The 27,197-nt window shown below is 37.2% G+C and overlaps 1 protein-coding gene across 4 annotated transcripts in view; it reads right to left on the bottom strand.

The window, feature by feature from the left end:
- XRCC4 (X-ray repair cross complementing 4) overlaps positions 1 to 27,197 on the bottom strand; it is a 187,763-nt gene that overhangs the window by 63,032 nt on the left and 97,534 nt on the right. For all 4 annotated transcript variants that reach the window (XM_035563200.2, XM_050716477.1, XM_050716478.1 and 1 more), the window contains exon 7: positions 3,447 to 3,591. In XM_035563200.2, coding sequence (XP_035419093.1) covers positions 3,447 to 3,591 — 145 coding nt within the window. The remainder of the gene's footprint in view (positions 1 to 3,446; positions 3,592 to 27,197) is intronic.

Raw genomic sequence — 27,197 nt, 5'->3', positions numbered from 1 at the left:
CAGTAGATACTATCTTCTCTCAAATGCACTCCAATATTCCTGAGCAAAATAATTACTGGAATAAAAAATTATGTATAGGATTCAGGCTGACAGGCCATATACTTAAGCCTCTATATTGTATTCATATTATACATAGCTAGTAGTGTTATTCATATGCAGAGCCCCCTGAGAGATTTGGTTAATGCATCAATAAGCATAATTTCTACATGTGGATTGGATTGCTTTTATTAATTTTTCTCCTCCAAGTATAAAATGCAAATTACAAAAAGTAGAATTTGCATCTTAACTTGCCTAACATATTATCTCTGCTTAGCACCTTAGGAAATTGCCAGATATTAAGTTACAGTCAAAGCTTCACAAATACCATTACAATTAACTGGAATCAGCATAATTTTATTTTACTTCCTAACTCAATCATGTTATGAACTCTAAGAACATTCCTTTGTCACATTTCAAAAATGCATAAATTGTGGACTGTAGTTTGACCGTTATCAACTATAAGTAGTGTCTGTCTGCCTAAAGATGTGCTCGCTTTCATTGGTATATCTCAGATTGGAAAACAACCTGCTACAAAGACAGATAAACCTCAATCCCAGCAGTGCTGTGACTGACTAGTTATGCTGAATTTCCGCTTCACCCGGAAGAACATTATTATCTCAGCAAATAATTTAGCAGTTAATTTAGCAAATCTTGTTCCACAAATCCTAGCTCAATTCTTTGCTGATCTCAAGGCTACACTACTTTCAATAAGTTTCATTTTACCCAGGTTTCCCTAACAGCATTGATTTAAGCCTTGAATAAATTGTCAAATAATAGATGTCTGTATAGACAAATACAATTCAACTCCTCTTCCTGCCACTGCATCCACACACAAAGCATAAGAAAGGCAGTACTCCTTTTGCCCTAATTTCTATGTTAAACAATTTTTTATTTGCATTCTTTTCAGTGTTCTTGGTCATATCTGAGAATATATTTTCATTCCATAAAACTAGAGAATCACTAGTCTCACAATCCATAAATCTAAACTATTTGTTGGAACAGAATCCTTTCATTTGTCATGACTCTGTGTTTACTTAAGATGCTTTTAACTTAAAGCATAAGTGGTACTTTCTTAAAATCTCACAAGTAAACAAAATTTAAGATATAACTCCTATTATGTGATAACACAACGACTGTATTGCATAACACTGTATTTTCAAAAGAAAAGTCTAAAATACATTGATAACCTTCAGGTCCTCATTTCTGGTTTGGGAAGAAAAAAAAAATTAAAAAAATCTTATTCATGAATGAGAAATATATCTCATTCAAAAGATGTATTTTCTTCTTTTTATTTAGGATCTTGTATCAATTGAGTTACAATGCAAGAATATAAAGACAACATTATGCACTTGATGTTTGGTTTGTAACTGCTCTTTCATTGCCTGGCAAACATGAAACAAGCACTGATGATGTCAGCAAAACTTGCAAATGGAAAACACCACTAAATAAACTTTAGTTTGTTGAAGCAAGAACTGTTGGCTATGACTTTATCAGATAGCACTTTACAATATTTACATTACAAGTAAAGAATCAAATCTTTCTGCAGGTCCGTGCAGGAGAGTTCAGAAATAAGGACTCAGTCATGCATTCATGAATGTGATCACAATCTGTCATTTGATCCTTCTGCCAAACAGAAAAGTATGACACGCTTCCAAGGGCTGAGCATCTTCCATGTTTGCCATGGACCACTTCCAAAGGTGAAGGAGTTTAGAGGTCAACTTCCCTTTCACTGCTCCCCCCAGGAGTCTGGGGTGGTTTGCTTGGATTTGTAATTTTTTGCTAAATGACACAATAGTGGAAAACATTTTGGATGAGACCCCAGTGTAACATCAGCTTAGGATAAAACCTTTCACACCATTTTAGGATCTAGCTTTCCACCAATATAAATTACTGAAGAAGCTTCACAGAACAAGACAGCTGTATTTGCTAAACTGGATTACAACACTAATTCTACATCTTCCTACTTTTGACAGGCTGAAGAGAAGTAAAAATTAGCCAAACAAATTGAGTGAAAGCTTGATTAGCAGCCAGCAAAGGACTTAAGATGAAGTTTGAAAACTAAGTACTGAGCAGGGACACTGAGAAAAATACACAGCAAGATGGAAATGAATGCAGTTCTGCTTTTGTAATTTTCCAGGTAAACAAGGGAGATCTAATACATTCTCATCTAATCACAGAACGAACACTACCATGACCACATTTAATTCTTAATTAAATAAAGGATTCAAAAGCACATGCAGGGATAGAATGATATCACATTTGATTTTGTAAATCAGTGTAGGATCAGAAAAAAGCATTAAGATTTTTACCATCAGACACATCTTCATAGTACTGTAAGGTATGTCACATCTGAAACAATGCTGTGACCTGGAGTGCTAACCAGTTGTTTACAATGCAATTAATATATAGTAAGTGCAAAATTAAAACAGAGATAGAGATCTGACAGAATGGATATTCTGTTTAGTAAGCTTTAAAAAATGACTAATTATGGCATAGACAAGAAGAGCCACTCTCCAGATTCAGCTCTGACTTTATTCTGCAAGCATATTAGAAATGCTTTGCACAGAATGAAAAATATAATGCTGCTCTATTTTTCTTGAAATTTGCCTCACTTAAAGGAATTATAACAAAATACCAGTACCGTCTCAGTCATTCCCCTGGGCACAGGACTCAGATATTCATACAGAGAATTACTTGGCCCAAGGCCTCTCTATTCTCCTTTGCAATCATTTACCTCTGGAAGTTTTCCTTCCACAATCAATACTAAAAAGAGTGAAATTATATGTCAGGCAAACACAGACAGACTCTCAAAATCAAACTGTCTGACTACATACAATTGACAAAGGGCATGGTTCATTGTAATATACAATACTCTAACAGAACAGAAGAGCAAAATTTGATATTTTTCTAGACCATTCTCAAAAATAATCATTTCTTTTACCAATGAAACAGGATAGTAATTTTTAACATTAATAGCTGGCATCAAGTCACAATCTTTTATGTCAAAATAAGATAAATTTCTTGCTAATAACTACAGAAATCTTTGATAATCATTGGAAATGTCTTTGTGGTCTGAGCCTATGCTGGTTAGGACAATTTATTACACATTGAGTACTACAGATAAAAGGTGGAAATAAAAAATTCAAAACTAATTTACCATTGATCTTACAAAAGTATCAGTTTGGAAGAAGATACCATTAATCATATGGCAGTCCTGTGGACTGACTGCATTTAATCATTCACATCTATTCAAAGCTGGATAAAATGAGTGTAAATGACTATAAAGAATGCAACAGAACAGTATTCAGAATACTCTGAATATTATGAAACTGCACAAGAAAATACAAAAAGAATAAGCATCTGTTGTAGGTGCAGAAACACCTCAATACTTTTTGAGAAGTACTCACTTTTCCTTTGCTGGCATTTCTGTCTCATAAGTAGCCATTTTAGCTCCTGTTCCAGCAGGTTTTACTGTCCTTTGTCTTCTCTTTCGTCTTGGAGTGGTATTGATGACATCAGGGCTACCCAGAAGGGAATCATTTCGTTCTGGTGCTGCCAAAAGGAAAAAAGACCGAAGTTGAGAAGAACCCCGATGACAAAGTATTACAAATATTTCTTAAACTATTTTTTATTTTTATTAAAATCACTGCATTGCTAAGATAGACTCTGATTTGACAGCAATTGGTGTCAAAACAAATAGATGACATAAGAGGTAATTTAAAGAGAACAAATTTAAAATAGAAAGATGAGCTTCCTTTGGCATCTCTTTGTAGTCACTGGAGAGTAAGATGGGCAGTTATGGACTAGAAATACACTAATGGTCTCCTGATGCCTCCTTGTAGACTCTCATGTAACTCGAGTTTTCAATATTCACTAGGATAAAGCCTTTAAAGATGCTTGCTTCTGTGGTCAAGTACTGTTATGCTATGTATTGGTAGGTACTTCGTTATGTCCCAGTCATTGTGCTATCACAGATCACCAGGCCATACATCCTTAAGGGTTCTGCTGTAGCCTCTCTGGAGTCAATGACCAGAAAGACTGACGGACAGCACGGACAGCCTGCTGCTTGTACACCGAGGCTGGAGCAGACCAGTGCATAAAATGAGGTAGCACCACTTTACAATTCCACCCATGGAACAGGTGGCCCCGATTCAGAGTAAATCTCCCCAAATCACAGAGTGGCTGCAGTCTGGTAGGAGAACGGGGAGAACTCCTAGCTCTTCAGAACCCGAAACTGGATGACCAGTCTAGGTTTCCACTGATCCCTCTGCCTAAGATAAGTAAAGTAGGCTGTATCCAGATTCATTCAGATACAATTTAAATTTCACATTCATATTACTTCATCATGTAAATTCATAAAAGATGCATTGTCTCAATTAAAAAGCAATCCCCTCTCTGCTTTGACAGTTATCACCTTGAAGCTTTAACGTCAAGACAATCATATCCCTCCTGAAGTAGAAGCCCTCCATAGTCTCCCTTGCTAGATGCTGACATGATACATTGACATTTTTATTCCAGCCATCAAGACTTTGTAGCATGCTTTATTTGGTATGCCTGCTTTAAAAATAAAATCTTTAATTACTTCAAATTTTTAAGATAATGATATCCAGAGAAGCACACATTTCAACTGAAATATGTTAATAATAATGTGTTGACTGAGGCTGATGCTGTTATGGTAACTTCACTCGTTATTGCTTTCTGTGTGTTTTAGGAAGTTTTAATCTTTACATGGATGAAAGACACCATAATTAGAGATTCAATACTGAAGGTTTTCACAGAAAGTAAATAATGGGTCCTATTTCTGCATTCCTTTCACATTTGTTATTCAGCTCTTCTGAAACTGAAACAGGAAGAAAGCATGCAACCCACAAAATATTTTTGCTATTTCTTAAAAAACTGTTTCTGACCAAGAACACCACTAAATTAAATATGCAAACAGAGTCTTCCTAGAGCCAATGCAACTATTGCTTACAAATAAGCACATGCTTAAACATCAGAACCTCCTAGCTTCTACCAGCATGCACTATACTTATACAATGTAGACTTGCATATCTTTGTAGAGTGACAACAGGCATTAGTTGACATATTTCCAAGGCACAAACTAATTAACAAGTTTCAAAGTCCAGTACAGACAAGGTACGCTGCCTGTAATAATTGCTGAAAAGGTTAAGTTACAGCCTAATCCTGCACTCTAAACTTTAACTAGCTATGCATACTTTTCCAGTGCTAAATGTTTAAAACATGTTCATGACTGCTAGTTACAATTTACTGACAGCACATTCAGAGTAGTATACCTGCATACCTAATGTATACCTACTATAACTATACCTACTATACCTAATGTATACCTACTATTTTGTATATTCCAAAATCAGTTCCCAAAGTCAGCCCCTTCTTAATTAAAACACATAAAATAGTTCACTGTCAAGAACCATATAAAGAACCATACACCAACAAACTTGAGTAATTTAATTATTGTAGCTCTTATCTTTCCTTGTTGTTGTTCTCCTCTCAGACTCTCTTTTGACAAAAGTAGATCCAAAGGTTAACTGCATATATAAAACTATCACATTGCTGATGTTAAATTATGTCCCTGTGCTTCTAATTGTGGAATATATAATGGTGCTCTGTAGAGAGATGCTCATGCTCAGCACTGCTTAATGACTAGACACAAATCCCGTTTGTCTACTGCAACTGTCCCACTCATGCTCATGTCAGGTGAATGGAAGAGAAATATTAGTCATTGCAGTATATATACTGCATTTATTTCCCAACCTCAGCCTGGGAAAGGTCTAATTTTTTACCAACATCTCAGATGAAATCTTCCCAATGAAAACAAATTTTGCTCTATGACCTGTTAAAATCAAGCAGAATAAAAAACATAGACCTAAATGATAAACTTCTGCAATAAAATAACAATTTTTATTGTGAGAACATTTCTTTTAATCATACCAAGAAGAAGGTGTCTAAGCCAGATAGTGTAGACAATGTCTTACGAGTAACAGTAGACTGGCTCATTCATAATAGTTCATCACCATAGGCTTTTTTTTGCTGTATTTTTTTTTAAGCCTAACTACCACTATGGTTAGAACCTCTAACGAAAAGATGACATACACTTGAAGCTTAAAATATCTTGCATCACCATAAGACTTTAAACTAATACCCACTATTACTGCCCAGAAATGAATGTCATTAAGGGATTCATTTATAGTACTTGACTAAAGGTCAAAGAAAGCTTCAGAAAAAAAAAAAATCATTGCTTGACACAAAAGCATTTGGAATAATGGGGGACAGTCTTGAATATAAACCGAGTTTTTCATTCTGATTATTTTTTTCATTCTGTCTAATTTTTTTTACAATTTTAAGGAAGTAAAGTTCCTTTACTTCTCACTAAATTAAGTTTCTTACTTTGAAATTATATAATACAGTATGGAGTACCATCATACCTTTGAGAAAAAATGCAGCAATTTAAATAGAGGAAAGAGTGCTGTATGATGGAAAGCCAGTCAATAAACCCTATAAAACAACAAACATTGATCAAGAAATGTTCAAAAATATAGCATGCCTTCTGAAGGTGACAGTTGCAAAAACAAGATTGACAAGACAGTAATAAAGGGAAACATAGTTTAAGTGCTAAAAGAATATTTCTGCAAAGAAGATTAAAGACTTTGAATAAAAATGCTTGATTTATTTTTTTATTGTCATTTTGAAGACTGCTATTATTTGACATGCAGAGGGACTTTTCTAGTAAAAAAGGATATCTTAGATATAAATTTATAGTGGAGACTAAAATATCTTTCCCTGGTTTGGAAGAGTCAGAGTGAAATGAAATCAATACAGTCCCCTAATGCTGGGGCCTGCAAACAGAAGATGTCTTTACTCTGGTACAGGAGAAGCCAGGAACCATTCCTGGAGACCCAAGAGCCTTGCTCCACAGCCCTTTGCACCCAAGCAGAACGGCCCCAGCCCTTCCACGCTCTCTGCTGGCAGCAGTCTCCAGCCATCCAGGCACTGCCTGGGGAAATGCCCAGCTCCACTGGCATGCAGAAAAACCTTAGCAGGGAACCCACGAGCAATGACGTCTCATTGCAGACAGCTAATTCGACTGACGGCATCAAGGCCATGTCCTAAAACACAGTGAAGAACACCCTTCTATATTTTCCAATTTATTTACTATTTTCGCATTATTAAGAAACCACTAAAGAAAACTAAGCACATCATATAAGAATGAAATCCTTAGAAGTACTGGTTTTGGCCTGCTGCCATTTCTTGTGCAGGAAGAGAGACTAAGCTTGTTGCTAAGAGATGCTTAAAATGGTTGAATGAAGCATAGTCTAGCTCTGCACACCATGATAAAAATCTCACAGAAAAACATAAGAATGGCAACTTGATCTGGACACACACCTGAAGGAAAAATAAATGAAATGCCAAATCCTTAGTCTGAGTAGACACCATGACTCCTGAAAACTACAGGCATTTTAAAATAAATTTGTATAGTTTGGTTGAAGGTAGGCAGTCAAGTTGTATTTTAACGTATCTCCCAGACTTCTGCATTAATTTATTAATATACAAAAGTGAACTCTTTGAAAAATACTTCCAATCTATCATATTCACCTATCAATTTGGGAAAACAAACAACAAACAAACAAACAACAACAAAAACCTTCATTCTTTGTATATCATCACCCGTAAAAAACATTCTACAGCTTGGAGGTGTCTAATTGTACACAACAGTGTGGAACTCACATGAGAAAACAGAATCCAGCTCTTTTTCTCCATACAAACTCTACACTCATTAAAGGACTAGAACCAGTACTAAAAGCTTAGTTTTGCCATAATATACATATACATATGTATGGAACCAAATAAGCAAAATTTGAGTAGAAAGTTTCTAAATTTGAGCAATCTGTTTGCTTGCAATGACCTAACTTCACACACATATACAATATACTCAACATCTGAATTCCTGAGAGCTGTAGTGCAAGCAACAAAAAATTGTAATTGATGGATTTTACATATAGCAAGCACAGCCACAGACCTAACTTCCATCCACCTTGTGTATATTAAGATGTAAGGAAAGATCTCTTCATTTAATACATTTCTGTCATCCAAAAAATCTGGTTGAGCTGCTACACTTGCTTAGCTAAACTGCTCCTTGTAGGCCCAGATTAAAACCATGCATTTTAATACCATTTTGCAAATGATCTATTTTAATGTAATATGGATGAAAGCAGAATGTGGGCCTCAATATTTACAGTTGAAGATGACGTCACTCTTCTCATTTGTTTATTCCTCTGTCTCACTGTTAATTAGCCTAAAATATGTTTTTGATTGTCTTAAATACTGATCTTTTTTTTTTCACTTGACCAAACCATTTTTTCTCTCTGAATGTTTGTACTCCTCAGCATGCTGAGTTACATTAGAATGGGAAGTGTCCTTTGCAAATAGAGCCCTACAGTCACAGATCTCATGGGATTTGTCCCACTGCTTATGATACTGGACTGATTTTAGGTTAATCAGTCACTCCGGAAAAGGAAACACTGCACAGAAAAACATATTTGAACAGCCTGCTACTATCAGATTTATGTTATTGAATTATCAGGACATAAAATGATAATTTCAAAACCAATCATCAACGTCAAATGGGTTCAAGGAAAATTTAAATTTCTGTCATGACCCACCAATTAAACTTATTTAATACTCTGAACTTGCTTTGCTTGCAATAAGGAATTTGAAGTCAGGGAAAAAAAAAATTCCTAGATCGGAATAAACAGGCAAAATTTACAAGGGACATGGACACCTCATCCTCAATAAAAGGACTGCCATTTACTTAAACCTCCTATCCTGAAAATTATCAACAGCAATACAAAAGTCTGCCAGTTAAAATTTCTGCTCCGAATGAAAATTTACCCGATTCCTTTTTCTGTAGAGTAATAAGGACTCCTTTAGAGTAGTAAGGATTTATGAACAGTCATTAGAATTTGTTCAGATTATCAGACAGTAATGCTGCCAAAGGTCTGCTAAATTCCTCTCAGAGTCCCCCTGTTAATGGAACAGAATTTCCTGCTTTAATTCTGTTTATATCCAGGTAGCATGATCCATAAAGTTACTTGGCTGAACTTGCAAGCTCTGCTGTCTCTCTTTAATGAAGCAGATGATTTAACTTAATTACGTCCCTTGCTACAGGGAGCAAGGCTCCTACCAGGCTACACCTACAATGTTTACAGCATCTCTGCTGCTGCCCTTGCACAGCGTTGGCAGCAGATAAACTGTCCTGGGAGAGGACAAAGTGCTCACAAAACAACCACCTAAAGCGCGCTAGGACCGTGCATGACCGCTGCTTCCCAAGCCAGGAAATAAAAAATAAAGAAAAAAAAAAAAGGCAGAAAGGGAGCAGAACTCATCACTTTAATCCCTGGCTATAGTGTAACTTCAGTAATTATGTGGTTTCTCAATCTCAGCCTAATTCCCAAGGGATCACCAGAGCTGATAATAATTAGCATCTCTTTGACATTCTCAGCAGAGAGTCTCCTAAATGAATGGGTATGGAAATGAATATGTCTGACTGATGTAGGCAATTCCTACAAAGTAGGATTAACTCATTTTTGACAGGCAATTTAGGAAATACCACTCCTACCTATGCTAAAATTATACTTTATAACACACACATTTTGGCCATAATTTTTCACAAGAAATAGATCCCTATAGATCACCCAGAGATCCCAAATTAAACATCAGTGTTTATAGTTTATGCATATGCTTTAGTGAAAGTAACAGGAATATGTCATTATTTCAATTTTAGAAAAACAGTAAGAACCATTCTCCAGCATTTTTTTTTTTTGGTTCTATTTTACATTTCATTCTTTGTATAAATCTGGCTATACTGTACCATAATCCCCTGGAGCCTAAAGGCAGTTAAGACTGCAGTTCTATAAATTCTCTGTCAGTTAGTTATTAACGTTTATTTTTATAAAGAATATCGCCATGGGAAGTGTTTATGAAGACACATTTTAAAACAACTCTAGCAAAAAGTTTAGATCCAGTTATACCAAATTTCTAAATTGTATTCAGTTCAGTAAGGAAGTTTACATTTCACCCTGCAAGACTGTATTACCACTGACAAACTGCCCTATGTCCTAGATGTTTCTATTTGCAAAGCCTATTCTTACGTCAAACTTTTTCAAACATTTTCAAAATACAAATCTCTTCTTCAGCTAAAAAAATATTATTTCAAACTGTGAAAACAGTGAAACTTTCTCAAGTTTTAATAAAAATTTGGTTGACATATGGTTTACTTCTCAGTGCTTACTTATCTGAGACAACTCAGGTGCTCAGCTGTTACTAGCTCATACTGTTTTTAAACTAGATTGCCAAAAAAAAAAAATCAGGCTAAAATTGAAAAGCAAATAAGTTCAGTCAGGAAGCATGAAAAAGTCTTTTTTCATATGTCAGAATATGCAAGGGGAAAAAAATAATGTGTTTTCACAAAATCTGCAGAGATTGTGAAGGAGCTCTTTAATTTTAATCATCAAAATCCTGATCCCCAATAGAATCCCTTCTTTTAAAAATACTTTGATATGGGATATTTCAATGACCATATGTACTTCAATAGATGAGACGCTCATTTTTAATAATCCAGAATAGTGCATGTTGCTAAAAGTAGTTTAGTAATGCCATGATTCTAAGAAAGTCACTGGTTTTAAGTGTTGTCAAAGATTATGATTTATCAGTAACACGGAGATCTTGAAAACACTCATTGCATGCAGCATATGAAGACGTCTCCAGTGCCTACGTATCAGTACTCACCTTACAATGTAACAGGAAAGCTTCATAATGTGCTCAAATCTCTCCTGACACAGGTCACAGGTAAGACACTCCATTATAAAGTGGTGAAAGATAAGAGACTGCTATTTCAATACATAAAACACACTAACAATTACAGTTGCTTTCTCTTTTTTTTTTTTTTTTTTTTTTTTGGGTGCTTGAGAGAAACAAAGGCAATATTGGCAACTCAGATGCCTTGTGGATTTTGACTAGCCGAAGGTGGAGACTTAGGCTGCTCAGCAACAGCATGCTCTGGCCTTACAGTGTTCCGCTGGAAGTTCAGATTTATTATGTGTAGTTTTAGAAATCCTCTTCCATCTCTCGCCCTTGAATCCTTTTTCAAATTCTGTATTAATTCTGCCTGATGAAACTACTTTTTGCGTACCATGGTTGGATGTGTGGTCATCTAGCATGCCAGCACATCCAAGTTCAGGGAAGAGCATTTAAAAAGTGTTCATCTGAAAAGGTCTGGATGAGCTCACTGTCCCGGGTGTGTCTATTTGCTGAGTCATTCTCTGGACTCCCTTGAATGTCCTACTTGGATCATCTGTACCACCCAGGGTGGAGGTAGGAGGCTTCTGAACAGCATCCCCAGGAGATATGAAACAACATGCAGGTCAAATAAACAAAACAACAAAACAGACAGATGGAAGAATTAAAAACATGAAGCTAAGAAAAGCTTTGGAAAAAAATCTGGGCTGTGATCCTTCAACTCAACGTGAAGTAGTGGAGCCCAAAGTCATTTCTCATTACGCATGTAAAACATATACATCATGACTGGAATTCCACCCAGTGCTGGCATCAGCGCTGCCAAATAAATTTGTCTGGTGTCTATAGCTTATGTTGCTGAGCCCATGCAGCTGACCCCAGCCCTGGCACTGACAGCGTTGGGCTTCCAAATATCACCTCTGAGGTTACGCTACATGTCAGGTAATACCCCTTACTAAGTCTAGTTCTGTGGAGCCTGACATTTGAAAGCTAGTCCTAAAGAAGAGTTTGAAGTATGACAATTACATTACTTACTTACCGACCTGAGATCAGTAAGAGATTACTTTGCTAACCTTTATGTAAAATGGTCATCTGTAATGCTATTTAGGGCATGTGCGTACAAGGAAACTAGTTTAGAAGATCATCATCTTGACACACGGCATTTTTTATTCACTGAGAAGCCTGCAGGGATCATCAGGCTAGAGAGATCTAACTACTGTGTACTGAAGGTAGCCTTAAAAACAGAGAAGTGCAAGCTGTACTCAGCCCATAACCTATATAACCATCTGAATTTGCTCCATAGTGCTTTGAAATAGATGAAGCTTAGACTCTCATGCCACAAGAATGATTTCTTTCACCATTAAACAATTTTTGAGGAAATCAGCACAACTCGAGGGAAGCCAGGGGCTGTAATAACTCCACAAAATGTATGTTTTCATGATGCTGGCATTAAATAAATTACTAATCTCTACTGCTAATGGTATTGTGTGGTATTTTCTAGGCTATCCTAAGATTTTTTTTTCAATTATATTTTAAATTTCATTTTGGGAGATATAGATATTTCTGCTTCAGGTTCACCACAGGTGGAAAAATCTAAAATAAGAATCTATGTTTACATAGATATTGATTTATACAGATATTTCTGCTTCGGGTTCACCAAAGGTGGAAAAATCTAAAATAAGAATCTATGTTTAAACAGGAACTTCGTCTGCACATAGTTTACTACAGATTAGTAACAAAATACTATAAAATCTATGCAAAGATCGCACTCAGTTCAGAAGCTATTTTTCTATTTATGATATTTGTATAGCAACATAAACAATGTGTGGTCCTATTTGTTTGACAGAAAGATGGATTGTTGACAAAAAGATGGATTTCTGTTTGCTGGAGTTGTTTTAAAAAAGATGAAAAGATGGATGAAAAAGACAAAAAGATGGATTTCAAGTTTGAAAGTCATTTAGTCTAAGAACTTACACTAAAAGTGACAGAAGCACTATTCTCTTCATAAAGTCATGTTTTTAACCTTGGAACCCTAGACAGCTACATTAAAACTGTCCTTCCACATGAACACATGTAATTTATGATCGGATAAAGGATAATCATTCAAAATTTCATCCTCAGATGAAAAACACTGAATAAGCATTAACTGAGCAAAAAGGAAATAAAAGCATCTGCTGCAGTTTACACAATGGTTCTGCATCACTAAGTACTGGAAGTAGTCAAGGGTGGTTGGTTACTCAGAAAATTACTAACATGCCTTTTACCTCTAGTTTCTCCAATTTTCATTCTGTCTATGTTCTTGCCAACTAAAAAGTCACTTATAGATGCTTTGTAGATAATGTGATTTAATTTCAACAAGGCCCCAGGAAATATTTGTTAGTGGCTATGTGTTGATACTCAAGTCATCCTTGGTTACCAAAACATGGATAAAATCTCCTGGAACCTATAAGCAGAATATAGGCTTAATAACTTATTCCCAACACCCACAATCTTCTGGCATCCCATACTACAAATAAATTTATATGGATAAAAGTTATTCAATGTGCAGGGGTTTGCACTGCAGTCAGGAGGACACAAGATGTGTTGCTGATCCTACCAATGACCTTGATGAAAAGCCATGCTCAGTTCCTTGTGTGTAAGCCACAAGCAATGGTTGCTTGATCACAGGGTTGATGGATAAGGGAAGAGCAAACTGACATTATCTACCTGTACTTGTGCAAAACATCTGATACTACCCCACCTGCAGCCCAGAAAGCCAACCGTACCCTGGGCTGCACCAAAAGCAGCGTGGGCAGCAGGGTGAGGGAGGGGATTGTCCCCTTTTGCTCTGCTCTGATGGAGAGGGCAGGGAGACTGGTAGGGTGGTCCCTAGGAGGAAACGTTCCTAGGAGGAAATGGTGAGTCTTGGGGCAGGCAGGCATAAGGAAATGGATGGTTTTGTCAAGCAAGGCTCAACCACAGATAAGCTTGGGATCTACTGGCCAGGTGAGACACTCCGATGGCCAGCAACATTCTTTGGCAACTGAAAATATGTTATAATAATCAACCTATCAGTGTTGATATAAAGGAATTGAAAGGATTAAGTCTAATTAATACAAATCCAATAGTAGTACTGCCAGGATCAAAGGTCATGTCAGTAGTATAAAACATTGAAATTAAGAAAATTAATTTAGACATATATTTAAAAACAAAACAAAACAAAAACGCAAAAGAAGTAAACCTTATAAAGCTGAAACTACCTGAAGTATTCATCGTCTTGAACACGGAAGTGAAATGCTTGGAAATTAGATGTGAGTACAGGAGACATTCACGTAGAAGCCTGTGCTTTGCTTCAGCATCCTCTGGATTTAAGCGATAATTTCAAGAATTTTTTGGTGAAGCCTGTATGATTTGGTAGTACCTTCTTTTCCATCTTTTCCCTTATCTTTTTTCTAACTTCAATAAGAATTGAGGTGAACAATAAAAGGCCCCTGCCCAGAAAGTAACTATACAAGGTCCTGGGCAGAATTATAACAAGATAGCCAATGCCTTCCTTCTGAAAGACTGTTTCATGAGAAGCTGATGTTTTTCCTAATAGTCTTGCTACAGAAGGGGTTTCTGGAATATTCATATTATGCTTTTTGTACATATACAGCTTTTTTTTCCAAATTTAAGATACTTTAGATTTTTATTTCATGGTATATATGTTTTTTTCTTCTTGTACAACCAGCAGATATACTTCCAAACTCTGGCATGCATTATCTAACGTTTGCTGTGAAACAAGCAAGCTGACCTAAGGTCTCAAGCGTTATTCACCAGGAACAAAGTTCTATTTACACCATTAGATTTCTGGAACCATTTATTTCTATTGAAATTAATATAAAACCTCCACTAAATCAAAGACATACCAGGAATATTACCCAGAAATTGCTGTTAGCTAGCTGCTTTTTTCATACACAGTGTTTCTAAAAGGCTTTTCATGCTGTGAATTTAAAGACAGCATTTAAGATGTCATTATGGCATGTCTTTATATACAGCTGCCATTAAGGTCTTATAATGGATTCAGAAATGATGAACATAGAAGGTGCATGTGTCTCAGTCAGACATGACATTAATGTTTTTATGGCAGATGCACTGGCACAGTTTCAATCAACATCACAGGATAATTTTACTGTGGAAAATGCTACAGGTAATTTTGGCTCCTCTAAGAGGTTCTGAGAATATATTTAAAGAAATGTAAAGACCTCAATAAGTACTTCGGAAGCAGCAATACATTAATATTTATTATAACAATTACTGAGTATTGCACTTGGAATCTGATAATTTATAAAGACATTAATATATGACTAACAAAAAATTATCAATTAAAATGCCTTAACCAGAACAAGGAGTCTGGTCTAGTCAATCACAACTTTTATTTAGATTTAGAAACTTTTAAACACTTAAAACTCTGTAAGACACATGCATAGCACAACCTTAAATTTTATTAATCATTTATTATTCACCATGAATGGATCATAAAACTTATTATTGGACTGAAGGCTCATGTTTACGTTCTGACCCGGCTGTTTTTCTTTATCTGCTCTCTGGACATCTGCAGAGCTCTACTGATCTGGCTGAGTTGTTCATGTGTGCAAAGGTCACCACTAACAGACCACAGCTGAAGATGTAGTTAAAAGGGAGCTCAACTTCAGGGCTTTAACCTACTTCATGAAATTGTCGATGAAACACGTTCTTGTTGACAAGCTGAAAGATATTCAGGGAAGCTTTGCAGGGCAATGGTGAAAATGAATGGCAGAAGTCTGTGACAAATAGCCTGGTCCTGAGTTGGTCAGACATCTGAGATACACAGCCAGGATGCAAAATAAAGTGATTGTGTGGTGTGATGGTAAGAGTCACAGCCAGACTCACTATAAAGAGCTGGCTTTGTTCCCCTGGAATCCACTAACTCTGGGATGGTCTTTCCATATGGCAAAAACTCCACTCGGCAGTCAGAAAAAAAAACGGGATCATGCCCTGAGCTGTGCTAATGTTCCATGTATCCTTCCCCAGCCAAATCCCCACCAGTCGGGAGGGCCAAGAGGCACCATGCAAAATGCTTATTAAAATGGCAATAACAGGTTGTTGATTACCTAAATCACCAAACCCACTTGATAACAGGCAACAACATATGTTCAAGCCTAGGAAGCACACTAGTTTCTTCTGATAAAGAATCTTACTCCTAAGCCATTCTGATATTCAGACTAGACTTTTGCAGTATGCAGCAACCTGAGACATTACTTAAGGTCAAAAAAGAGCTTGTATGGCAAAGCTTCATTCAATTCCCCTGCTCCTCCCTCAGTAAGCAGTGACTCTAAAATAAATTGGGGATATCCACATACAGGAATAATTCATTGTTGCTTAGTAATTTAGAAAGCTCAACAAATCCATATAAAAGCAGAAAATATTCTTCCATATTGAATATATTGCAATTTCATTACATTAGGAAATTTTCATGCATTTTTGCTACCAAAAATTTATTTAAATTATTAAAGCTCTATGGAGATTTGAATACTTCCTCACATTCCTCCATAACAACAGCCACTGCAATGATAAGGTGGCTTCATTAGGAAAAGTAATATAGCCTCTCTGTAACTAAAGAGAGCTTGGAGAAAATAGGATTTAAATACAAAAGATTTACATACACAATCCTTTCCCTAGTACAACATGGAGGTTATCAGAATAATAATTCAGAAGATCAGTGAAGGATGGGGGCCAAATAAACCTTCTTTACACAGGGAAAAAAAAAAAAAAAAAAAAAAAAAACAGGAAAATGTGTGCAGGTCTTATAGTGTAGGTGCATGCAGATTAATTATTTCATTTGTGGCAAAAAAAATAACTTTGATCATCCATGAAATAAAAGAAGTGAAGAAAAGGCAGCAGAGCAACGTTTATCTTAAAAGATACGTGCAAAAGCATCCAAATATGAATTCAGAAAATGGTAATGGCAGATTACATACTTCTACTTAACCATTGGTTCCTAAGCCTGCTTTTTAAAGACATGGGAATAAGTAACCTATATGCTTGCTTGAGATTAAGAAAAAAATAAATCGGAATGCTAGAAACAGCAGACAATTTAAATTAACAGACTGATCCAGACTGAAGAGAGTTTTCTTTTTCCTTTAGCACTTTGCTGCACATGGAATGAAGGGACCAACCACTGTGATATAAAACACATATTAAACTCTAGTAATGAAACACTATGAAAATCTGATGTTTTCCAAGAAAGAACGTTGGTGGGCCATTTCTAGCAAAATTTGCTGAAGATGTTAGAAAGCAGGTATGATTTTAAAATGAATTTTCTGGGAAAAAAAAAAAAAGAAAGAAAAAAGAAAAGAGAGAGAGAAAAAAAGGTGTTTCAGGCTAGAAAGATGTAGAAAATTAGGTTTATGAACAGTAAAATTGTGTCACTAGCTTATGTGTGGGAAGACAGGAAGCCATAAAAAGGTCCTATATGCAGAAAATTATTGTGTCGTTTGATTTTAGTCTATTCCCAAATGGAAAAGATTTTCTATATTTCATACAGAAATCTTAGGTATCATATTTTCTCACATTGCTGGCTATATCTTATGACTACTCCAGCTATCATATGAATACTGTATAATTTGGCAGCTTGATCCCTAGAAATAATAGTGTTGATATTATTTAGCATTAGACTTCTTGCCTTTAACTAATATTATTTCAATTCATCATAACACTTGTCTAAAAGATGTTTGAGAACCTATAATTTTCTTTAAATGGAATGGATTAATCATTATTATACTGCTAGTTGACTTGGAAAAAAAAAATCACACCCTGTTCAAAATCAGACATTTAAAAATCTTTTTATTTTGCTGTCTGCTCAAGTTTAACCAACTTCACAGTGACGTTCTCAGTCCCACACTCACTGGTTCTGATTGTTATTTTGGCAGCCGTCCTTCCACATAATCAGCTTCGATTAGACTACTCATGGAGTAGTAGAATGCTATGTGTACGAGCAAATACATCAGAATACAGTTTAAAAGCGGAGGAAGATTCATCTAATCCTTGCCCATGCATACCCTTTTGTGCACAACGCTCTCTTTGTTGATCAACAAAAAAAAAAACACATTAAAACATCCAGGACTGAGTACAAAATACTAATGTGAATAACAGCTGTTAAGATGACTAATACTTTTATTACATGTTCAGAATTGCACACTCTGGCCAGAAACTGAGCCAGAATAAACCAGAGTAGCCCCTCTGGAAGTTAATGGATCTATAATGAATTACACCAATTAAGAATTCAGAGTATTATTCTGGAATAGTTTGCTGGAAATACACAAAACAAAGACTAATTGCATGCTGCACATGAACACCGTCATTTAAAACTGTATTTCCTGAAAAGGCAGCTGAATAATATGACTACCTGAGAAACACCTGCAATCCCTCTTGACCTTTCTTTCTAGCAAAGGCTATACATAGGAATTATATATATATATATATATATATATATACACACACACACATATATACCAGAAGGTTTACAGTGGATTCCTCTTTTCCCCCACAAGCTCTGAATTAACAAGGAAAAAAATCACCCTGACTATTCTGTCAAACATACAGTTTTAATGTGATTACCCAACTCACCTGTCCCAGAATATGAAATTTCATTTCACACAATAAATACTTCCCAATGCTGAAAAAGTCAAACAGAGCTGCGTAGCCAGATGAGTTGAAGAGGACATTTGTGCTGCTGAGGTCCCAGCTCGTGCAGCTAGCTGTTCCCTGGGCTGCTGCTAGCCTGCATGGCTGCATATCAAGGCAGCCATTTTAGAGCCTCTTCTTTTGGTGGTATTAAAAGGAAATATTATGTACCTTGGTGATTTACTGCCTTTACTACAAAAACACCTGTTCTTTTCTCTAAAACTGTCTTCTACTACTAACAAGAACTGTGTTCATCTCACTTTCCAGGGATATCTACAGAAAATAAAGACATCCAGAAACTGTGTTCAGGATCTTCCCTACCATAAATCAGCATGTGTGCTCGGCAGTTCAAAATGCTGCTTTCTCACAGACAGGAATGGTAAAGGTTCTCAGATTCAGTTGCAACAAGGGCAATTCTGAAATGCTACCACAAAGAAAACTGGCAGTGCATTTCCAAATAGTAACAGCAGCGGAATAAAGTCAGCCTGAGTAACCAGGAGACACAGGCAGCCCAACTGTGACACACCAGACTGTTGGAAGGAAGGGTTTGTTTCTTCTTATGCTCTCTGGTTTCCTATCCCAGACACTGGATGCAGATATATGACACAGGTCAGGGTTAAAACGCTCTCGCAAAGATAAAGGGTCAAGACTGACCGAAACACTGGCTACTGTTAGCAAATGAGATTTCACTTTTCTACAACGCTATAGCATTTTAGGAAGCCGTGCTAAAGAGTAGGGAATGAAGAGGGATATAGTTTACACTCTCCTAAAAGGGATGCCACTTTTCCCAACTGACATCCCACTTTGTCAAAATAAAATAAAAAAAAAAAATCATCTGTCCTTTGCTCCTACAGCTACTTGCTACAGAAAGATGGAGCAGCAAGTCGTGAAACAGCCAGGCTGCCCTCATTCAAGCTCAAATAAGAGCTGCAAAAGAGCATCCCCAACCTGTACCATGAGCTTCTTATCTTGTCTGCTGTCAGGATGAGACAGGGATCTGTGAGTTCTCCCCCTCTTCTGCCAAGGCTCTTCTCCCCAAGCAGTGCTGTCTGCCCCGTGCCCAGCCGCACACTGCCTCGCTGGCAGACAGTTTGCTGCCCGGGGGAATTTACAGGCTAGTTACTTTATCCTAACTTTGCATTGTTTATGCAGAGAATATTCTCCTCAGTAGGCCAGGGATATGGCCCTACTGTGGCTTTAGCTTTAGAAAACTATTTAAAGCAAAATACTTCAACCATAAAATATACACATCTTCTGAAAGTGCCCGCTTATGGGCATGGATGCTCAGAGTAGCTCTTTAATTTTAATGCCACTTCAAAGAACACAGGAACACTCACAGAGCTGGTCTTACTTTGTAGGTAAAAGTAACTTTAATCCCCTAAACATCAGTCAAACCCCACAAGCACAGCATACACTGAGGGGTGATATACTACCTACTGTGGGGTGACTGTTTCTTTCTGTCATTAGTTATCTCGTCTTGGGGTCTAAGCAGGGAAGAAATAAATGAACTCCTCTCCTGAGCTCTCCAAGGCTTTATAGCCACCTTCCCAAAGATCCAGCATAAGGTGGACAAGACCTTCCTCCTCTCAGGATTCAATGGGATCAATGGTTACTTCCAAAGTAAGACATGATTTCCACCTCTTATTTTACTCGGTTATCAAAATTTAATTATGCCACAAAGCCAATCAGGAAGGACTCATGTATTTAAATATCTATTTGATTGTTCACATGTCTAGAAAGAGTTTTCTTTCACTAGGCATTTCTTAAATGAAGCGCTGTAACCAAGTAAAAAATAAACAGAACAGAGCAGTTCAGTAGCCTACAACATAATATAATTCACTAGCACAAGTGCACAAACAGAAGGCCGGTTACAGTTTTGACCTTGTGGATGCTTTATGAAAATGGCTGACATCAATCTCATGGTCTAAATATTTTAAGGAAATCTTGAAAGCCCTTAACATTTTTCCAGTAAGAATCTTGTAATTCCTGTTACATTTCACAGACAAGAGACACCCCCCATGACAGAACTCTCAAGAGAGATCTGATTTCCCCCCTGGTCTGTTGCAGCGATGCCATCAACCTGCACTGGCTGAAGTCAGCTGCTCAGCACAATGGTTAGCTGTGCAGCAGCACCTTTCATTTCACTCTCAAAAAATCAGTTTTGATGCAGGCAGGTGGGAAAAGTAAGGTCACATTTCCATCATTTATAACTCACCTCCATCTCAGATCACAGAGAACAGGTAGATGTATTCATGTCACAATTGCCAAAAATCTTTATCAACTTCTTGGTGGCCAGAAGCTCTTTACACATCTCCCTAAAAGCTAAAATCCTTGTGTGTTTCTTGCAATATAAACTAGAAATTCCAGAAAGAAAAGAGCTCTCTATTCTCTCCTTTGAGGAAAAGATAAAAAAGTCTTGCATGAAAAGCTTCATCTGCAAAAGCTAAGTGCACAATAGGAGCTTATCCCTCCTGGGCTACTGGAGATGATGTATATTTAATTTTCTTCTCTATCTGGGTGGGGGGGAGGGATGGAATGGGGGACAACTTGTTTAGTGACTTGTTAATACTTTCACTGCTGACAAACACCTGGCAAAACAAGTTCCTGAATTTCTCCTGTTGTATGATGTCTTTTAAACATGAGGGGCATTAAAAGAGAAGTAAAAAGAAAATAAGGCACTTCATATTAAAATGAAAGACAGTAAGCACACTAAAATGATTGAAAAGTCACTTAATCTAAAATCCATCCACATTTTACACCTATCAAAAAATTCCCAGCTTTCTAATCTATTACAAAATTCAAAACCAGAAGCCTACCTGGTCTGCCGCTGGGTGTAAGTTGTGTTTCTACATAGGTTCAAATGCATTCAAATACATAGGTTTGTCATACTATGAGACAAGGATATAATGGGGGACAATGTCAAATGATTTGCACAAGTCCAGGTAGCTCTTCCTCTATCCCCAGTGCCGTACTCCCATCATAGAAGGCCACCAGATTTGTCAGGCATGATCTACCCTTAGCGAAGCCATGTTGGCTGTCACCAATCACCTCCTTATTTTCCATGTGCCTTAGCATGGCTTCCAGGAGGATCTGCTGGGAATAGAGATGAGACTGACTGGCCTGTAGTTCTCTGTGTCTTTTTCCACTTTTTAAAAATGGGGGTTGTGTTTCCCCTCTTCCAGTTCAGCAGACTGCCATGTCTTCTCAAATGTGATGGATAGTGGCTTAGCAACTACATGTGCCAGTTCCCTCAAGACCTATGGATATATATCTCATCAGGCCCCATGAACCTGTGCACCTTGAGACTCCTTAGATGGTCTCAAACCTGATCTTCTCCTACAGGGAGCAGTTCATCATTCACCCAGTCCCTGCCTTTGCCTTATGGGGCCCAGGCTATGTGACTAGAGCTCTTGCCAGTGAAGGCTGAGGCAAAAAAGCCATTGAATACCACAGCCTTCTCTATATCCCAGGTGACCAGGTCTCCCACACACTTTTGGAGAAGGTCCACAGTTTCCCTAGTCTTCCTTTTATCAGTGATGTAGCTATAGGAGCCTTTCTTGTTGCCCCTGATGCCCCGGCCAGATTTAATTCTAACAGAGCTTTAGCTTTCCTAACCTGATCCCTGGCTGCTCAGACAATGTCACTGTATCGTTCCCAGGCTAACTGTCCTTGCTTCCATCCTCTGTAGGCCTTTTTCTGATTGAGTTTGGCCAGGAGCTCCTTGTTCATCCAATCCTCCAGTCATGGGAGTCATCCCACAACGTCTCCATAATGCCAATGAGGTCGTGGCCCTGCAGACAAGCATGCATTTCTAACTTCTCTTGTTTATTCCCCATGCTATGTGCATTAGCATAGAGACATTTACATTGGGGCCCTGATGAAGGTGACTTACTAGCTGGAGTGGCTGGAATTCCTTTGTGCTACTCTCCAGTTGCCTGCCTGCTGACCTGCAGCCTTCTGCAGGCTCTGGACATCTATCACTGACACTGGTGTCAAACTAGGAGGCGTGGGATGGATTGAGGTTCCCCTCCACTGGCAACTCTTGTTTAAAGCCCTCTTCACCAGCTTGGCAGGCTTGTGACTGAAGTTGCTATTGCAGATGCTATCATAGTTATCACCAAGTCCAGTACAAAAGAAACTCTAGGTATAGTCATCCAAAGTGATTGTATTTCAACAAACCAAAATTACCAAAAAGTTAAGCAAATATTTGCCTACTATATCCAGCACTCTTCTGCTGCCAGCAAATCAACAGCAAAGGCATTCAATTAGATCAGCAAAGACATTTCTGTTTCTGTGCCATTTTCTCAAAAATCAACCATTTCTTTTTCCTTCTTCCTCCTCTACCTATACCCAAACCCTTCCACTTTCTTGCATGGAGGATACTCTTCAGTTATGTTTCTCCTCTGCTTGTGAGGTATACCAACTCTCACAGCTGCATACTAAAAACATTCCAGGGTAAACCATTTCAGTAATAAAAATCCACCTCTTAGCTCTTAGATGCCGCTCTAACAAACTGAAGACAAGAGTCTTAGCCAGTGTTAAGTCAGTAATAAACCACACCATGGTTACCTGAGTGTCTGGTTGTAACCATTCAGTCAGAGTCCTCAAGTTAAGTTGGGTGCTGTATCCCCATGACACCTGTTAACAGTATGAATTTATTTTAAGAAATAGGGCTACCATATACCACTGAGAATTTTCCCTTTAAAATCAAGGTAGCTGACAACATTTGAGCTGACCTTTTTGCTGAATTGAACCAAATTCAAATCAGAAACAATTTACAAGCAGCTTCAACTGGAGGACAAACATCAACATGTTTTTGACCTCCTGCATAAAGGGTCATTTCTCACCAAGCTGCCGCACAAACACGTAGCCCTGTTTTGTAGGGAAGTTTATTAAGCACACCTGGCTACACAGTCTAAAGCAATCAAGCACTGGGAACTGTGACTCAGATTTGCTGTTGTCAAATGAGGAAATTAGGGAACTACGTTTTCAGGCAGCCTACAATCAGTCTTGGTTAAAGCAAACTGTGAGTAAGTGACAGACCTTCACCAAGGAGCAAGTGATGAATGGAATGCTTTTAATGTTAATTTGAACGAAGGAGCGGTGTTTGAATAAACTGTGGATGGAGATTCATCTTTGAATAGAGATGAAAGCTGATGCCAGGCAACTAAAACAAGCAATGTTTCATGGCAAACAGATAGGCAGGTGATTTTGTCAAATGAAAGCCCTCTTTGCTGAGCTTTGTTTAGCACGGTGCCTACACATAAAATGAACTGTTATGTTGTGTTGCAATTACACCCCAACAATAGTAGTCAGGTAATAAACACAGGCATTGCAGACCTACACACACTTCTATTTTTGTGGATTTAGAGGTATATTTTTAAAAGAAATGGGCCAACATATCCTGTATCCTGTAGTAAGCATGCTGTTTTTAACATACACCCATTGTTTCTTTCCCATATTGATGTGGTGTTTCTGAAAATCCCTAGAAAAAAAAATGAAAAAGTTTTACATTTAGAAAACCAGAAATCGTTGGAAGCTCAGGACAAATGTCCTATTTAAAAAAAGACATCCAACAGTTCACAAAATGCAACTGCCTTGGAAAAACAACATTCTAGTGAGATTTTCCAAGGCCACCTGTGGGGTTCTCCCCTTTGAACTCTCCTTCTTACTGCACAAACTCTTGTAATTAGATTTTCTGTCATGAAATTTACCCTACATATGTTTTCAAATATGAATGCATATCTGTGCTTCATTAACATTTCCTTTGGCATACACTGATGCAAGAAGCCAGTGTCTCTCTTCTCAAAGAGGTGGCCCAAATCTTCTCTTTTCTGCTGTGAAACGTACTCCTTCCATGTCTCCTGGCCTGGAACTTCAGGGAAGTGACTAAGAGGTTGTATAGTGTGCATTCTCTCCTAACATCTTAAAGGTAAAAATAAAAGGACAATATAGTTTTCAAGCCCATAAAATTCTGAAAGTCTTGTTTAAGTCAAAAGGTTGGAAAAAAAATGTTTTGATGCTTTAAGCAGGAGTGAATGAACTACTAGTGAACCATGTAGTTAACAATGCTGTTCCTAACACAGACCAAGTTTTCTGTGTAACTAAAGTTAATATTTGTAAATGGTGTAATGAGGTAAACTATGATAAAGTAGGGAAAATATTTTGCATGTAAGTTTTTGTGTATTTTCTTTTAAATTACTTTAATGTTTTCAGCAAACAAGGTGCATTCACATAATAACATGAAATTGATGGAACAAAATTAAAATAACATTAAGCAACTGAGAGTACCAGAATCCTTGTACCACCCTTATGCAGGAAACACCAGAGGTTACAAAATAGGTTAACCACTCTGCTTCACATGGTGTTTCTGAACTTATACTCTAAAGCCTTCCGATAGCCTGCCTCATAGGTTTCCCAGGAAAGGTCTTCAGGAAATTGCTGGCAATCAGATACTCATGACCTGACCCTTCTCTCCCAGGAACCTAAGTAATGAGTATCCTTGTGAGAATTCAGCTCATGGCTGCAGATTAAAGAACCATTTTTTTTCTGACTGAGACAGTAGCTCACAATATAGCTAGAGCCCAAACAAGCACTGCTTTTGCTGTATTGGATTGGAGATAGCTGTGGCTTGCAGGATTAGCAGATGGAAATCTAGAGACTGCCCTGTATAAGCAGAAAACATAGTTCAGCCAGGTAAACAGACCTGGCAGATCAAAAGTCTCCACTGCTCGAACAGAACTGGGCGTAGCAGCAAGAGCACTGCTGTGAAGTGCTCTCCTACAGCTCTTGACAGTTTTCCCCCTTGAAACAAATAGGATCCTTACAGAAACAAACATGAATTTACTGTTGGGAATGGGTTAATTAATGACAAGGCTGTAAACAAAAGAATGTGTGTGGTGAGAGGCAGATGAGTTAAAAAAAGAAGGGAAGATGATGGTAGGTTTAAAAATTATACAAAATGCTCCTCTGATTTGCAGCAAGCTGATGGTGGTGAATTCAAACCAGTATTTTTCTGTCATGTATAGGATTCATGCAGTAGCAGCAGGTTTACTAGTAATCTACACAAATCTATCCAAATGTGTGCATAAATATCTAGAACAATGGGTATTGAGCAGCTCACTGAGCATCCAAACTTTCTTTCTGTGGAGAGTAATAGTGTGCCTTCTTATATGCTGACAGAATTGGTAATGAACATGAGTTATAAATGAGCTGTTAATGGTATTTTTATAAGGTACAAAGGAAGAAAAGGTTAGCATCTTGACTCCAGGGATACCTTATTGGAAAGGCTTAAATTTGTGGGGAATACAAAGGAAGGCCCAGTGACTTCAATATGATGATTAGTCCCAGGTGATCAAGATCACACCTACTAACTGCTGTCTTACAGGAATAACAGAAAAGCTGTCACTATTTAAGACTTGTGAATTGGGGATGAGAAGTGCAGAAAGACTAATCTGTCTCTCTGATCATGTCTTTATTTAAATCTATCCTTTATTAAGAAAAGTTCAGAATGTGTAAACCTGTATCATCATTTTATCTGAACGTGTAACTAAGATTTAATCTCATTACAGAAAACGTAATCCTGTTTTAGAATACACAGTGCAAAATAATCTTTTTTTTTTCTTTTGCACCTGTCTTCACATATGCAAAGTGTTGAATCTCACGAATTGACATTTGGCTATTTATGGGGGGTGGCATCCTGTGTGTCTTACTAGAGTAAATTAAATTGAGCATATAAATAACTATGTAAAGGGAGGAATCTGTAAGCATGAGGAAATGCACTCTGTCTCTGTTGCAGATATGTTAGGTTCAAGTCTCCACCTAATTTATAAAAAAGTTCATCATACTTTTGATTTGTAATTATATCTTTTGTTCCCCTTAATTTATACGGTAAGTCAAAAACACTATTAAGATGCTGCTGACAGCTTCAGTTTTGAAAACACCTCTTCCCTCCATCAGGTCACACATGAATAAGCTGTCTTTCAGAGTGTGTTTTGATCACCTTGAACACAAGAATTTTAAATAATATCTTCTGTAAGGGATCATTTCACCTGTTGTACATAAAGAACCATAAATCAACAAGCTTGGGTTAATCTTTGAAAACAAGCAGAATATAGCCAACCACCTGCATTATATAATTATATACTTCATTTGTCTCTTGTCTCTGAATTATTTTAAAGCTATTTTTTCCTTTCCCACTCAGTTTTCACAAATGCCTAATATTTTACATGAAACGTGTGTATGCAGTGTATGTAGTGTTATGCAAACTGAAGGAAACTGTCCTGCAGGAGAACCTTTCTTCACAAAGATGAAAAGGAGCTTCTCAGCTTTTGAGTACGACACTCAGAAACGTTGCTGTCCCACCAACCTGGCAACATGTCAAACTATTTTTGTGAATTTATTTACCACTTAGAGTTTCTATTAATTAAAACAACTTTTCCTAATACAAGCTATATCCTTACACAACATCACCCTCAACATCTATTGATCTATGTGCTACTTTGAGAATAAAAGCTAAAGGACAAACATGGAAGTGATTTTGTGACAGACCCTATCACTTGAGATGGACATAAACAGTAAAAATTACCCAGTTTAACAATCAAGTTGGAAGAGAAAAGAAGGGAAAAAAAAAAAAAGCAGACACAGCAAATTGAGACAAGTAT

This window comes from Cygnus atratus, chromosome Z (genome assembly GCF_013377495.2).
Source record: "Cygnus atratus isolate AKBS03 ecotype Queensland, Australia chromosome Z, CAtr_DNAZoo_HiC_assembly, whole genome shotgun sequence".
Taxonomy (NCBI): domain Eukaryota; kingdom Metazoa; phylum Chordata; class Aves; order Anseriformes; family Anatidae; genus Cygnus; species Cygnus atratus.
Note: the sequence above shows the minus strand (reverse complement) of the source record. Positions and strands in the feature narration are given on the sequence as shown.